This window comes from Pleurodeles waltl, chromosome 8, assembly GCF_031143425.1.
Source record: "Pleurodeles waltl isolate 20211129_DDA chromosome 8, aPleWal1.hap1.20221129, whole genome shotgun sequence".
Classification (NCBI taxonomy): Eukaryota; Metazoa; Chordata; class Amphibia; order Caudata; family Salamandridae; genus Pleurodeles; species Pleurodeles waltl.
Genome location: NC_090447.1, coordinates 1,310,354,566 through 1,310,368,779, shown reverse-complemented (window position 1 = coordinate 1,310,368,779; position 14,214 = coordinate 1,310,354,566). Strand labels below are relative to the sequence as shown.

Sequence of the window (14,214 nt, the reverse complement as noted above, 5' to 3'; positions counted from 1 at the left end):
ATATCCAGAATGGCACTAGATATGTGAGCAAGGCTGGGGGACCAGCCAAAATGCATTATTCAATGACAATAAGAAATAAAGGCTTTTAAACGCACACAGATCCCCAATGTGTCAGACCATCTTTCGAGTTGTGCTTATGAATTTAATGCGCAGTTTGCCCACACACTCCCTTGGTCGGTAGCACTGCACATGCCAGCAAACTAAGTCTGTTGATTGACACACACACATACATATATACATATACATATATATATATATATACACACACACATACACACACACACATACATATATATTATATACACACACAACTCTTCCTGAAAGTGGTGTTTTTCAACTGGACACTTCAAGGTGGTGCAGACTTCGAAAAACTTTAAGAACCAAGAGAGAGAAAAAAAAAAAAAAGGAACCACATCTGCCATGCACTTGTAACATCTTGATTTGGCAGTAGAAAAAAAAAGGGAAAGAAGACTATTTAACAGTGCACAAAGCTGCAGCACTGGCAAGTAGTAGTATCAATGGACCACTGAAAAAACAGTTTAACTGCTTCTAGGACAGAACCGTTGACACCATGGTCATTATTTTCATGCTAGGTTAAAGTGGATGCAGGTTTGTGTACTTTTGTGATTAGCATGATGCTCATGGACCCCTTACAAGTTCCCAAAGCTATATAATCGCTTACACTATACCCTAAAAACTGATTCTATAAGTGACCACCAGCCTAAAATCCTCAACTAATCCATTGTTTGAGGTTAATGAACTCTGCGTATTCACTTGAGACTAGGTTTGCATTCAAAAGTTTAAAAAAAGGAATGAGTAATCTGCATAACTGCAAGCCCCTCTGACTACAGAAATGTGAAATTAACTTAACACAAGGCTAGTCCAATCAACTGCCCAGTATTAATCTTTAGGCATAAACTTTAACTTATAGAAGATTAGGATAAAACGTTTACCCTTACCGAAAAAAAAAAAAAAAAAAAAAAAAAAAAACGTATTTCTTACCTGCTCAAGTTTTCTCAAAAGAGGATCACTTGGAACAAATCCGCTTAAAATGGAGTCCTCATCAGGTGTAAATGCAGGACTGTTGTGTTCCCAACCAGCGTGCAGGTCTTCGATAGGTACCATCTTCTCGTGCATTGCAGCAAAGTCATTTTTATCTTCTTCCAGAGTCCCTACATAAACATTCCCATCATCTAATTGGTGTGTATCATGGGGGAAGTTTTCTCTTAAACTCCCTGTGAAATGCAAGCTTCCAGACGGCTTGTTTTCCAACTTGGTGAACGTTGGATTAAGTATTACTCCAGCCCGAGAATCATTGGACATCCACTGTGACAAAAAGGTACGCTCAGTATTTAAATCAGTAGAAGATGGCATTTTGTTTGCTTTAACATTTAGCCTCAAGTCTGAACGAGGGCTTTCAAGGTTTCACTCAGATTCATGTAGCCACTGATTTTTAGCAAGAATATCTGAAAAAGGAGACAGAAGTAATACTTAGCACACTGCAAAACAAAAAGTGGCTTATATACCGATGAAGTAACAGGCCATTGCCCACTTCTGCACCAAGACATGCAAAATCATAAATGTAATGCTTCAAAGCACTACTTCGTTGGCAAACAAGTGAGGAATGCAATTATATTTCAGATCACATCCTGTAAAAAAAAATTAATAAAGAAACAAGCATGTCAATGTTGCCATCTTCCACAAAAAAAAATAAACATCAATACTTAAATTTAATCAAACCTGCGTCTCTACTTCCAGAATGAACTCAGCCTTATAGCATCTATCTTCATGTCTGCCATTATAAAATGTAATTTAGTGCTGAATTTATTTGTTTCACAAGTGTTTCAAAGTCTAACACGATAATGACAACTCCCTCTCAACATAACTGACCTGGCCAAAACTGTCAGTGATAGTAAAAAGTGAAAACTATTTCTAAGAATAGTTTGTTGGAACACTGATTACATAACTTTTCACAACAGTACATTAGACTTCAAAACGTATTCTAAGAGGTAGTTTATTTTAATGGCCCATGTGTCCTTCAGTGTATAAATTGTCAATATTTAAACTTAATGGCAACATTACACCCCAACAAACAAGTAACCATGGTGAAAGTAGAACATGTACAGGTACATCAAATTAGTTTCTTGCACTGAACCTTAGATACAAAAATGTGTAGTAATGTAGTCAACAAAGAATACGTCAGAGGTCAAATCAAGACCGTCTGCTTAGTAATCCAATAAAATTGAGCTTTTTTTCTATTTGCTTTTGGCAAAAAGATATTCATTGTCGTGGTAATGAGAAAAGAAGGAGACATCCAAGTCACCACTGGATTGGTTTGTATTCTAATTTAACTGAAGAAGTACAAAACACACGAAGGACATTGTGCTGAGGCTTCTCATTGAGGAAACACACTACCAAACACCAGAACCCACAACATTGCCATGTTGTACATGGCATACCTAGATTCCAAACACCATACTCACACATGCAGTTGCAGCTTGCTACCACATATCCCCATTCTTTCCCAAAAGAAAAAAAAGATGTACAGCATACCTCTACAAACGTACACATTCTCTGCAAATGCAAAACTGTTCCACTCTCCACTTTTGAAAAAAAAAAAAAAAAAAAACTAATGGATTGGCATTCTCTTCTTCATTTCTGGTTTTGTCCCCAGCATGTTAATAATGAAAGAAAGACATACAAGTAATGAATTTATTCCAACTTCACATAAGAAGAACACAGCACACACAAAAAAAAAAATTACAGCAGCACATCCTCATTCAAGAGTCCAACTGCTGAATTCTAGAACCCATGACACTCATGTTCTACAGAAGCAGGTTATAAAATGTTCAGTCACTTACAGGGCACACAAATTGTGTTGGATTCTATGATACTTTCGTAATTTTCATAATTAATTTACAAACTACCCTAAACTTACTCCAGTCTGCAAAGGTAGCACATAACATGTGTATATGTTGACAATAAACTTGACATTCATGTATGTGGCTGGGCCAAATACAGGACTAGTACATCTTTACAGGTGCTTTGGCCCATATACCATAAACGTTTTGTAATAAAGAAAGCATAAAATTGACTCAAGGGTTAATTTTCTATTTATTAAAGCATCAAATTCAGTTAATAGAGATTCAATCTAATCTAATTTCAGTCTCCCTAAAAAATAAACAATACTGGAGTTGAACGGAATTATTATTAAGGCACAGTAGTTCCACGGTTCTTCATTATTACCTTTTCTATTTTACGAAACTACAGCATATTAATAAAAAATGCAATCACCATTTTTTTGTTCTTCGACACTGGTTGTCTCACAGATCATTCTGTCATCCTCCTTTACGTGTATCCTCAATCCCATCCATCATGCCTCTCCAAAAAAGTAGAGAATGCACAGAACCTCCTTCTGGTCATACCTGATGAACCAAGGACGGCATAGCCCACCTTTCTTTTCAAACACTGAAGGAGTGATGCAGGACTTGCTTACGTCACCTCCTGAAAGTGGGAAATCATTATCTTTTAGTTCTTAATATTTGTAGCATAAACTGCTCCTAAGCATTCCTCATTTTATTAAACACAAGAGGATCCTTTCTGTATAACCAGACTGCGATAAACCACCCTTCTGTGATGTGCCCAGAACCTACAAATCAGAGAGCACATTGCCATTCAACCCAACTTCCCACCTGCTCAGCGTCTGGCTGGCAGGCTAGTACTCTGAAAGTGGCCCAAGGTGACAAAATACTCTAGAATTTAAAACAAAATAATTGGCAATGTCAGAGCTATGCTTTTGAATGGAATTGCCTTTCTGGTCACTGTTGGGTTTTGGCACTCAAGTCACATATATGCATATACAACATAAACCTCCCACACACGTTTCAGAAAGTACACAATGTTTTTAAACAATCCCATTAATGTAAGGATGTCTAGAGAATTAGAATGTAATCAGTCCGTTTATTGCATGAAGATCCAACGGCTGAAACGTGTTTTGTCACTTACTGTGTGTAGGCAGTTGGCTCTGTATATACTATTTCAAAGTAAGAAATAGTGTGCACAGAGTCCATAAGTTCCCCTTAGAGGTAAGATAGTGGCAAAAGTAGATAATTCTAATGCTCTATTTTGTGGTAGTGTGGTCGAGTAGTAGGCTTATCAGAGGGTAGTGTTAAGCATTTGTTGTACACACACAGGCAATAAATGAGTAACACACACTCAAAGACTTACTCCAGGCCAAACGTTTTTTATATAGAAAAATATATTTTCTTAGTTTATTTTAAGAACCACAGGTTCAAGATTTGAAGTAAACACATAAAATGAATGGTACTTCACATAGGGAAGTTAGGAACTTTGAATAAAAGCAATATCATATACAGTCTTTGTTAAAATGGCAATAAGCTATTTAAAAAGTGGATACAGTGCACAAATCAACAGTTCATGGGGAGGTAAGTAAAGGTTAGATTGTGAGGTAAATAAGACACTTACAAGTCTCAGTTCCTGGACATAGGCAGCCCACCGTTGAGGGTTCAAGGCAACCCCAAAGTTACTGCACCAGCAGCTCAGGGCTGGTCAGGTGCAGAGGTCAAAGAGGTGCCAAAAACACATAGGCGCCTATGGAGAACAGGGGTGCTCCGGTTCCAGTCTGCCAGCAGGTAAGTACCTGCTTCCTCGGGGGCAGACACACAAAACACACCCTCAGCGGCACAGGAGTGGCTGGGTGCAGTGTGCAAAGCAGGCATCGGGTTTCAGATAGGAAACAATGGAGAGACACGGGGGTCACTCCTGCACTGAGGTTTCGTTCATTCAGGTCTGGGGGCTGCGTGCAGTGCTGGTTCCAGGCGTCGGGTCCCTTGTTACAGGCAGTCACGGTCAGCCTCCGGATTCTCTCTGCAGGCATCACTGTGGGGGCTCAGGGGGGTCGTCTCGGGGTAATCACGGGTGCGCAGTCCCCTGGGAGTCCTCCCTGGGGTGTTTGTTCTCTGGATCTCGAGCTGGGGGCGTCGGGTGCAGAGTGGGAAGTCTCACTATTCCTGCAGGAAACGTGAAGTCTTTAAAAGCTGCTTCTTTGTTGCAAAGAAGTTGCTGTTGTTGAGCAGAGCCGCTGCTCACTGGAGTTTCTTGGTCCTTTAATCCAGGGCAGTCCTCTGAGACTTCAGAGGTCGCTGGTCCCTGTCGGATGAATCGTTGGTTGCAGGTTTTTGAGTCAGTAGATAGGCCGGTGGGGCTGGGGTCAAAGCAGTTGTCGTCTTCCGTCTTCTCTGCAGGCTTGTAGGTCAGCAGTCCTTGTTTCTTCAGGTTGCAGGAATCTGATTTCCTGGGTTCTGGGGTGCCCCTAAATACTAGATTTAGGGGTGTGTTTAGGTCTGGGAGGGCGTTAGCCAATGGCCACTGTCCTTGAGGGTGGCTACAGCCTCTGTGTGCCTCCTCCCTGTGGGGAGGGGAGCACATCCCTATTCCTATTGGGGGAATCCTCCAAAACTAAGATGAAGGATTTCTAAAGGCAGGGGTCACCTCAGCTCAGGACACCTTAGGGGCTGTCCTGACTAGTGGGTGACTCCTCCTTGTTTTTCTGATTATCTTCTCCAGCCTTCCTGCCAAAAGTGGAGGCAGTGGCCAGAGGGGCGGGTGTCTCTACTAGCTGGGATGCCCTGGAGCTCTGTAACAAAAGGGATGAGCCTTTGAGGCTCACCGCCAGGTGTTACAGTTCCTGCAGGGGGAGGTGAGAAGCACATCCACCCAGTACAGGCTTTGTGCCTGGCCACAGAGTGACAAAGGCACTCTCCCCATGTGGCCAGCAACATGTCTGGTGTGTGGCAGGCTGGCAGAAACTGGTCAGCCTACACTAGAAGAAGGATTGGTATTCAGGGGGCATCTCTAAGATGCCCTCTGGGTGTATGTTACAATAAATTGCACACTGGCATCAGTGTGCATTTATTGTGCTGAGAAGTTTGATACCAAACTTCTCAGATGTCAGTGTAGCCATTATGGAACTGTGGAGTTTGTGTTTGACAAACTCCCAGAACCTATACTCTTATGGCTACCCTGCACTTACAATGTCTAAGGTTTTGCTTAGACACTTTAGGGGCATAGTGCTCGTGCACATATGCCCTCACCTGTGGTATAGTGCACCCTGCATTAGGGCTGTAGGGCCTGCTAGAGGAGTGACTTACCTATGCCACAGGCAGTGCAAGGTTGGCATGGCACTCTGAGGGGAGTGTGTAGGAAAGTACCATCTTGCCTGGCATGTTACCCCCATTTTTCACTGTATATATGTTGTTTTAGTTGTATGTGTCACTGGGACCCTGCCAGCCAGGGACCCGGTGCTCATAAGTGTGCCCTGAATGTGTTACCTGTGTTAGGACTGTCTCACTGAGGCTCTGCTATCCAGAACCTCAGTGGTCATGCTCTCTCATTTCTTTCCAAATTGTCACTTACAGGCTAGTGACCAATTTCACCAATTCACATTGGCATACTGGAACACCCTTATAATTCCCTAGTATATGGTACTGAGGTACCCAGGGTATTGGGGTTCCAGGAGATCCCTATGGGCTGCAGCATTTCTTTTGCCACCCATAGGGAGCTCTGACAATTCTTACACAGGCCTGCCACTGCAGCCTGAGTGAAATAACGTCCACGTTATTTCACAGCCATTTACCACGGCACTTAAGTAACTTATAAGTCACCTATATGTCTAACCTTTACCTGGTAAAGGTTAGGTGCAAAGTTACTTAGTGTGTGGGCACCCTGGCACTAGCTAAGGTGCCCCCACATGGTTCAGGGCAAATTCCCCAGACTTTGTGAGTGCGGGGACACCATTACACGCGTGCACTACACATAGGTCACTACCTATGTGTAGCTTCACAATGGTAACTCCGAATACGGCCATGTAACATGTCTAAGATCATGGAATTGCCCCCTCTATGCCATCCTGGCATTGTTGGCACAATCCCATGATCCCACGGGTCTCTAGCACAGACCTGGGTACTGCCAAACTGCCTTTTCAGGGGTTTCACTGCAGCTGCTGCTGCTGCCAACCCCTCAGACAGGTTTCTGCCCTCCTGGGGTCCAGCCAGGCTTGGCCCAGGAAGGCAGAACAAAGGACTTCCTCAGAGAGAGGGTGTTACACCCTCTCCCTTTGGAAAAAGGTGTTAAGGCAGGGGAGGAGTAGCCTCCCCCAGCCTCTGGAAATGCTTTCATGGGCACAGATGGTGCCCATTTCTGCATAAGCCAGTCTACACCGGTTCAGGGACCCCTCAGCCCTGCTCTGGCGCGAAACTGGACAAAGGAAAGGGGAGTGACCACTCCCCTGACCTGCACCTCCCCTGGGAGGTGCCCAGAGCTCCTCCAGTGTGCTCCAGACCTCTGCCATCTTGGAAACAGAGGTGCTGCTGGCACACTGGACTGCTCTGAGTGGCCAGGGCCAGCAGGTGACGTCAGAGACTCCTTCTGATAGGCTCCTTCAGGTGTTGCTAGCCTATCCTCTCTCCTAAGTAGCCAAACCCTCTTTTCTGGCTATTTAGGGTCTCTTCTTTGGGGAATTCCTTAAATAACGAATGCAAGAGCTCATCAGAGTTCCTCTGCATCGCTCTCTTCACCTTCTGCCAAGGAATCGACTGCTGACCGCGCTGGAAGCCTGCAAAACTGCAACAAAGTAGCAAAGACGACTACTGCGACACTGTAACGCTGATCCTGCCGCCTTCTCGACTGTTTTCCTGGTGGTGCATGCTGTGGGGGTAGTCTGCCTCCTCTCTGCACTAGAAGCTCAGAAGAAATCTCCCGTGGGTCGACGGAATCGTCCCCCTGCAACCGCAGGCACCAAAGAACTGCATCACCGGTCCCCTGGGTCTCTCCTCAGCACGACGAGCGAGGTCCCTTGAATCCAGCAACTCTGTCCAAGTGACTCCCACAGTCCAGTGACTCTTCAGTCCAAGTTTGGTGGAGGTAAGTCCTTGCCTCCCCACGCCAGACTGCATTGCTGGGAACAGCGTCTTTTGCAGCTACTCCGGCTCCTGTGCACTTTTCCAGGATTTCCTTTGTGCACAGCCAAGCCTGGGTCCACGGCACTCTAACCTGCATTGCACGACCTCCTGAGTTGTCCTCCGGCGGCGTGGGACTCTCTTGTGCAACTTCGGGTGAGCACCGTTTCACTCCACTTCGTAGTGCCTGTTCCGGCACTTCTCCGGGTGCTGCTTGCTTCTGAGAGGGCTCCTTGTCTTGCTGGGCGCCCCCTCTGTCCCCTCACGCAATTGGTGACATCCTGGTCCCTCCTGGGCCACAGCAGCATCCAGAAACCCTAACCGCGAGCTTTGCAGCTAGCAAGGCTTGTTTGCGGTCTTTCTTCAGGAAAACACTTCTGCACGACTCTTCACGACGTGGGACATCCATCCTCCAAAGGGGAAGTTTCTAGCCCTTGTAATTCCTGCACAATCCTCAGCTTCTACGGTCCGGTAGCAGCTTCTTTGCATCCCCAGCTGGCATTTCCTGGGCATCTGCCCACTCTCGACTTGATCGTGACTTTTGGACTTGGTCCCCTTGTTCCACAGGTACTCTAGTCTGGAAATCCATCGTTGTTGTATTGCTGGCGTTGGTCTTTCCTGCAGAATTCCCCTATCACGACTTCTGTGCTCTTTGGGGAACTTTACTGCACTTTGCACTCACTTTTCAGGGTCTTGGGGTGGGCTATTTTTCTAACCCTCACTATTTTCTTACAGTCCCAGCGACCCTCTACAAGGTCACATAGGTTTGTGGTCCATTCGTGGTTCGCATTCCACTTTTGGAGTATATGGTTTGTGTTGCCCCTATCCCTATGTGTCCCCATTGCATCCTATTGTAACTATACATTGTTTGCACTGTTTTCTAATACTATACTGCATATTTTTGGTATTGTGTACATATATCTTGTGTATATTTGTTATCCTCATACTGAGGGTACTCACTGAGATACTTTGGCATATTGTCATACTAAAAATAAAGGTACTTTTTTTTTATATCTGTGTATTGTGTTTTCTTATGATATTGTGCAAGTGACACTAGTGGTACTGTAGGAGCTTCACTCGTCTCCTAGTTCAGCCTAAGCTGCTCTGCTAAGCTACCATTATCTATCAGCCAAAGCTGCTAGACACCCTATACACTAATAAGGGATACCTGGGCCTGGTGCAAGGTGTAAGTACCCCTTGGTACTCACTACAAGCCAGTCCAGCCTCCTACATAGTGCTATGTCGACTTAGTTGTTTTCTCCCCACCAGCACACACAAGATGTGAGGCAGTGTGTATGTGCTGAGTGAGGGGTCCCCAGGGTGGCATAAGACATGCTGCAGCCCTTAGAGACCTTCCCTGGCATCAGGGCCTTTGGTACCAGAGGTACCAGTTGCAAGGGACTTATCTGAGTGCCAGGGCTGTGCCAATTGTGGAGGCAAAAGTACAGTTTAGGGAAAGAGCACTGGTGCTGGGGCCTGGTCAGCAGGGTCCCAGCACACTTTCAATCAAAACTTAGCATCAGCAAAGGCAAAAGGTTAGGGGGTAACCATGCCAAGGAGGCATTTCCTTACACTGTGACTTTTTCAAGGCTGACCACAAAAGTTCTATAGACGTCGCAAATGCTGATAGGTAACTCTTAAGCCGTTAGAGGAATAAAGGACCTGTCTGGTTCTAAAAAGTCATTGTAACTGAGTCACTGTTGAAAGATATCTCAAGCATTGAAATAAATGGATTGGCAAACATCCAAACTTTGATAAGTCCGTGCCCAGATTTTCACTGGCTCGTCGGGCAGCATCTCCCCGAGCGTAGAATAACTCTGAGGCAGATTTATCAAGGTTTGGATGTTTTCCCTTATATTCATTTCAATGGTATGCCTTTTCATTCAACATGATGAAAGGACTTCAGTACAATGATTCTCTATGCATTGTATGCCTACTTGAGATATCTTTTGACGGAAACTCACAGTTATAATGACTTTTTAGTACCTGCTACCAGACAGGTCCTTTATTCCTTTAACAGCTTAAGAGTTATCTATCAGCATTTGCGGCGTCTATGGAACTTTTGTTGTCAGCCTTGATAAAGTCACAATAAGTGATAAAACATGGGTCGGCTGTTGGATCTTCATGCAATAAATGGAATAATTACATCCCAATTCTCTATGCATCCTCATTTTAATGGGATTGTTTAAATACATTGTGTACTCTCTGAAATGTGTGTGGGGGGTTTATGTTGTCCATTAGTTTGCATTGATCTCTGAGATTAATATAATAAAAGCTCTGTTAGTAGGGCATCAATTACTTAACCAGCACTGATCATATACCATTTCCCTTTATATCTTCTTCCCACTACTATTGAGTAATTCTCATGGTAGGTGCGGTTTTCATTTACACTACTACCTAGTTCTTGAGTTTCATCATATGTGCACTGTCAATCATCTTTGCACTCATTCATCCATCCACCGACCCAATCTTGCATTCACCTTCTGACATAACCACAATAAAACTTACAAACTCAATAACATAAGCAAGCTAAATTAAAAGACTACAAGCAGATGCTGCCCGATTGGTTCTCCCCTCAAACCACCAGAACAAACTATGGCGCAAATCTTGGGCTAGCAGACTGTGAGCAGCGATTTTAAAAAAGCAGGTAAATTGCAAGAGTGCAAGTTATAGGCAGTAAAAGAGCAGCGCATAGCCGTAACTAAAGTTGTTTCTAAAGCCAACGATAGCAACCAACACCAAAATCCTTCCCTACAAAGGTAATCTGTGGGATTAGATTACATGTAACAAACCATCTGACTACACACTTTGATATTAATTAAAATTATCCGCCCTTAAAGGCCTTTTGGCTTTAATATATATATGTGTTACATTAAAAACAAAAAAAGCAGGCCTACTGCCTTTGCTGTAATTTTTTATAATAGATCAGACTTGTTGCAACTGAAATAACTTCACCTAGCAAACCAATCAGTCCTATAGCTGTTGTCACTGCCTTATCACCATAACCAACTCAAGCTTTTACATTGAGTTTAAGCCACCCCCAATCCAAGGCAGCTACAAGGCATAAAAATACAAAAAAGTGTTTAAAAAAATGACAGCAGGAAAAGTAAAATACCACCTCTCCTAAGGCAATCGCCAATACCCATGGTTCAACTCAAACGTATAACTAATAATAATAATTCACATTTTTAGTTTAAATGTTAAAAACTTTCACACAAGTGCACATAAACTGGCAACCATCATGCATACAGCTATAAAAATACACATGTAAAAAAAATACAGTTTGCAACAAAAAAAAAATACAACCACTCTCAAAAGAGCCTAGCAAAAATCATCACACAGAGCATCCAGCGTTTGTCAAAATTGGTAACCAACACCAAAATCCTTGCCTACTAGGGAAATCTGTGAGATTATGTCCTAAAACACATGTTTACAGCCTGCAACACAATGTGATGACAACCCATTGTTAAAAACCTACACGTTTTAATAAATGGTTTTCACAGTGCCCACTGTCTTTGTCATAACTTTTCACAATAAGCAGATCAGACCCAGGACACTGGACTTAACTTTTCCCATTGCACGATTCAGGCCCATATCTTGTCACCACAGGACAATAATAGGGCACAGGGCCACAAAATTCTATTTTAAAAAAAGTATACAAAATAGACCCTCAAATGGATTGCTGTTAACATATGTCTTTCACAATAAATATGTCATGCCTACTGCCTTTAATGTAACATTTCCTAATAATCAGATCAAGCTTTCAGCCATGATCATTTGCTGGCCAACATGTCCAAGTCAGTCCTGATGTGTTGTGCGTAAGCTTTGCCACAAGCTGAGAAAATAAATATAAGCACCATTTCAGTTAAAGCACACGATTTTGGCTCTATCGAAGCCTGTACTCCAGGGACCCCATGAGTGTGCGGAGCCTAAGCACCTTGCCCAGTAGTACTTAGAGAGCTCTTTTTCTGTTGGCCACATAAGGTCTGTCGACAACTGTACTGTAAAACCAGACTTAAACATGCATGTAGGTTAGTGTAGCCCTGGTCATCTCATGCTGCTCTGAAACACACAACTGCACTCTAAAGTTAATGATGGAAAGTAAAGGGGAGATTAATTCGGCTAGAAATTAACAATGGATTCCTCATGACTGCCTTCTTCCCATCTGTATTTTACAGTGCCACATGAATTTCCCTGAAACCGATATTCCATGTATGTCAGTGAGCCCACATTGCTGCTGGTTCGGGCAGCTGGATACACAAAATAAACACAATTGTGGGGAGGGAGCACTTTTTCTGTGAAAGCATGCAACTTCTGATCAATAAATTCATGAACTGCTGTCCACCAACTTGAAGGTGGAGCTAAAGCCCCTCTCTGTGGCACTTCTAAAAACTATTTTTAAGGTGATCACATAAGCTCAACGGCAGCTACACTATCACACCAGACCTAAAAAATGGGCAGGGGGTACAAGTGTAACATGTTTTTGCTTTGTGGCACTCTCTTTCGTAATTACTACTCACTTGCGTTCTCCTGCAAACCTCCCTCCATCCTTTTTTTAGGATGGCCCTCTTTCTCAAAATATTTCTGGACTTGGATAACACACAAACCATCAGCAGATCAGGTTAGACTGAAAAATTCAGGTGTAAGCGTGGATGCGGCCCAAAAAAAGTCAACTGGCGCCGGCTACTGACAAGAGCCACAATATAGAAACCTAAAACAAAAATGACCAAAAATCATCCAGGGCTCAAGGGAGTCACAAAACAAGGAGCTGCTTTGGGCTATTAGAACACCATAAAGGCAGTCCAAACGTTGGTGTGAGATAAGAGAAAAGGTTCTGGCTACTAAGAATGCGGCATAAGGTAGCGATAATCAAAAACCTCGCTCAAGGCAATGGCCTAACTGTGCGCAAATATTTAGCAAAAAAATACAATTTTGAGGAGCGTTGCCGTGCTCAAGGTAGCACATCACTAAAATCACACGCCAAATGAACAACACTGCACACACTGCCAACTGCTTGATATACAATATAGTTTGGTATCAAAAACTCACTGGTCACCAAGAAACACTATGCCGGATCTTATAACAGAACTCGTAACATACATGCAGCTCAATCGAAATATGTTACTACTGAACAATTACCAGTGCTTTAAATGGAAAAATAGAAGTGCAGGTACTCCGTACCAGAGTACCTGCTTGTTTCTGAGAAGTGCCGGTACTCTCCAATTAAAAGTATTACGTTTTTCTTGCGATGTGCCGGTACTCTCCCTCTCAAAATAAAAAAGTGCCGGTACTCAGTACCGGAGAGTACCGGCCCATTTAAAGCAAATTACAAAACCCCATAGCCCTGGCTACAACCAAACGGTTTCAACTCCAATTAATAATTCTTTCACACAATATAGGCACGCCTACTTCAACACCAATAAATAATTATATGAGGCAATATAGACACGCCTATAATAAAAAAAATATACGGTAAGGCCCTTCGGTCTAATCCTTCTAACAAGAGCATTCGACCACAAAGGAGTAACATATCCAGTCCTTAACTTATTTTGGGAGTTAATGTTTCTTTTTTACATCAATTTGAAAACCGAGAAAGAGTTGCCCAAAATAATTTAGACAAACCCATCCGATCAGACTTCACAGAAATAATGTACATAACTGCCTGTACCTGTTACACGAATCTTCAATGAATTCAGTCTAATGACCGTTGCCTGTTGTTGATCTTTTAACCGGTCTTTTGTTTGTAGTTTCAGCACTTCCGGGTCGCTCAACAACCAATGTCGTAGTAGAACATACCCAGGGAGTCGTCCAGGAATAGAAAAGAAAAGTAATGTGGAAGGTGGCCTAAGATTGGCGCAATGGCAGCATTTAAACCAATCCTGGGGCGCCGCACAGAATGGCTACGTGTTCATTGGCAATGGATCCCGCGTGAGCTTCAGCGCTAGCCATCCTTAGACAGACGGCGGGTGATGTCCTGTTTAGGGCGGGCTAATTTGACTTGACTTTGATGGTGGAGCTGAATCTGTTACTGACCCAGCGTTGACAGTCTGTCTCGGCTTACTATTAGACTCGGCTGTTTACACCCACGATTTTGAATGGGAAGGAGGAATGTATTGGTGATAGATATGAGCCTAGTGGTCAACGTGAGCGATGGTTGGACCAAGTTACAGGGCTGTCGCGGCAACTGGTCTGTCGACGACGGACGTGCGTGCCGTGATTAGGTTTGTCAGATGTCCCA

The 14,214-nt window shown here is 43.4% G+C and overlaps 1 protein-coding gene across 4 annotated transcripts in view; it reads right to left on the bottom strand.

Annotated features, from left to right (window-relative positions):
• CENPJ (centromere protein J) overlaps positions 1-13,762 on the bottom strand; it is a 261,058-nt gene extending 247,296 nt beyond the window's left edge. For 2 of the 4 annotated variants that reach the window (XM_069202295.1, XM_069202298.1), the window contains exons 1-3: positions 13,645-13,722; positions 3,295-3,504; positions 1,003-1,466 (exon numbers count right to left, since the gene is read on the bottom strand). In XM_069202295.1, coding sequence (XP_069058396.1) covers positions 1,003-1,374 — 372 coding nt within the window. In that variant the 5' untranslated portion in view covers positions 1,375-1,466; positions 3,295-3,504; positions 13,645-13,722. Of the gene's footprint in view, positions 1-1,002; positions 1,467-3,294; positions 3,505-13,644 lie in introns of all 4 variants that reach the window. The other 2 variants (XM_069202297.1, XM_069202296.1) reach the window with 2 other exon arrangements.
• Positions 13,763-14,214: the final 452 nt, after the last annotated feature.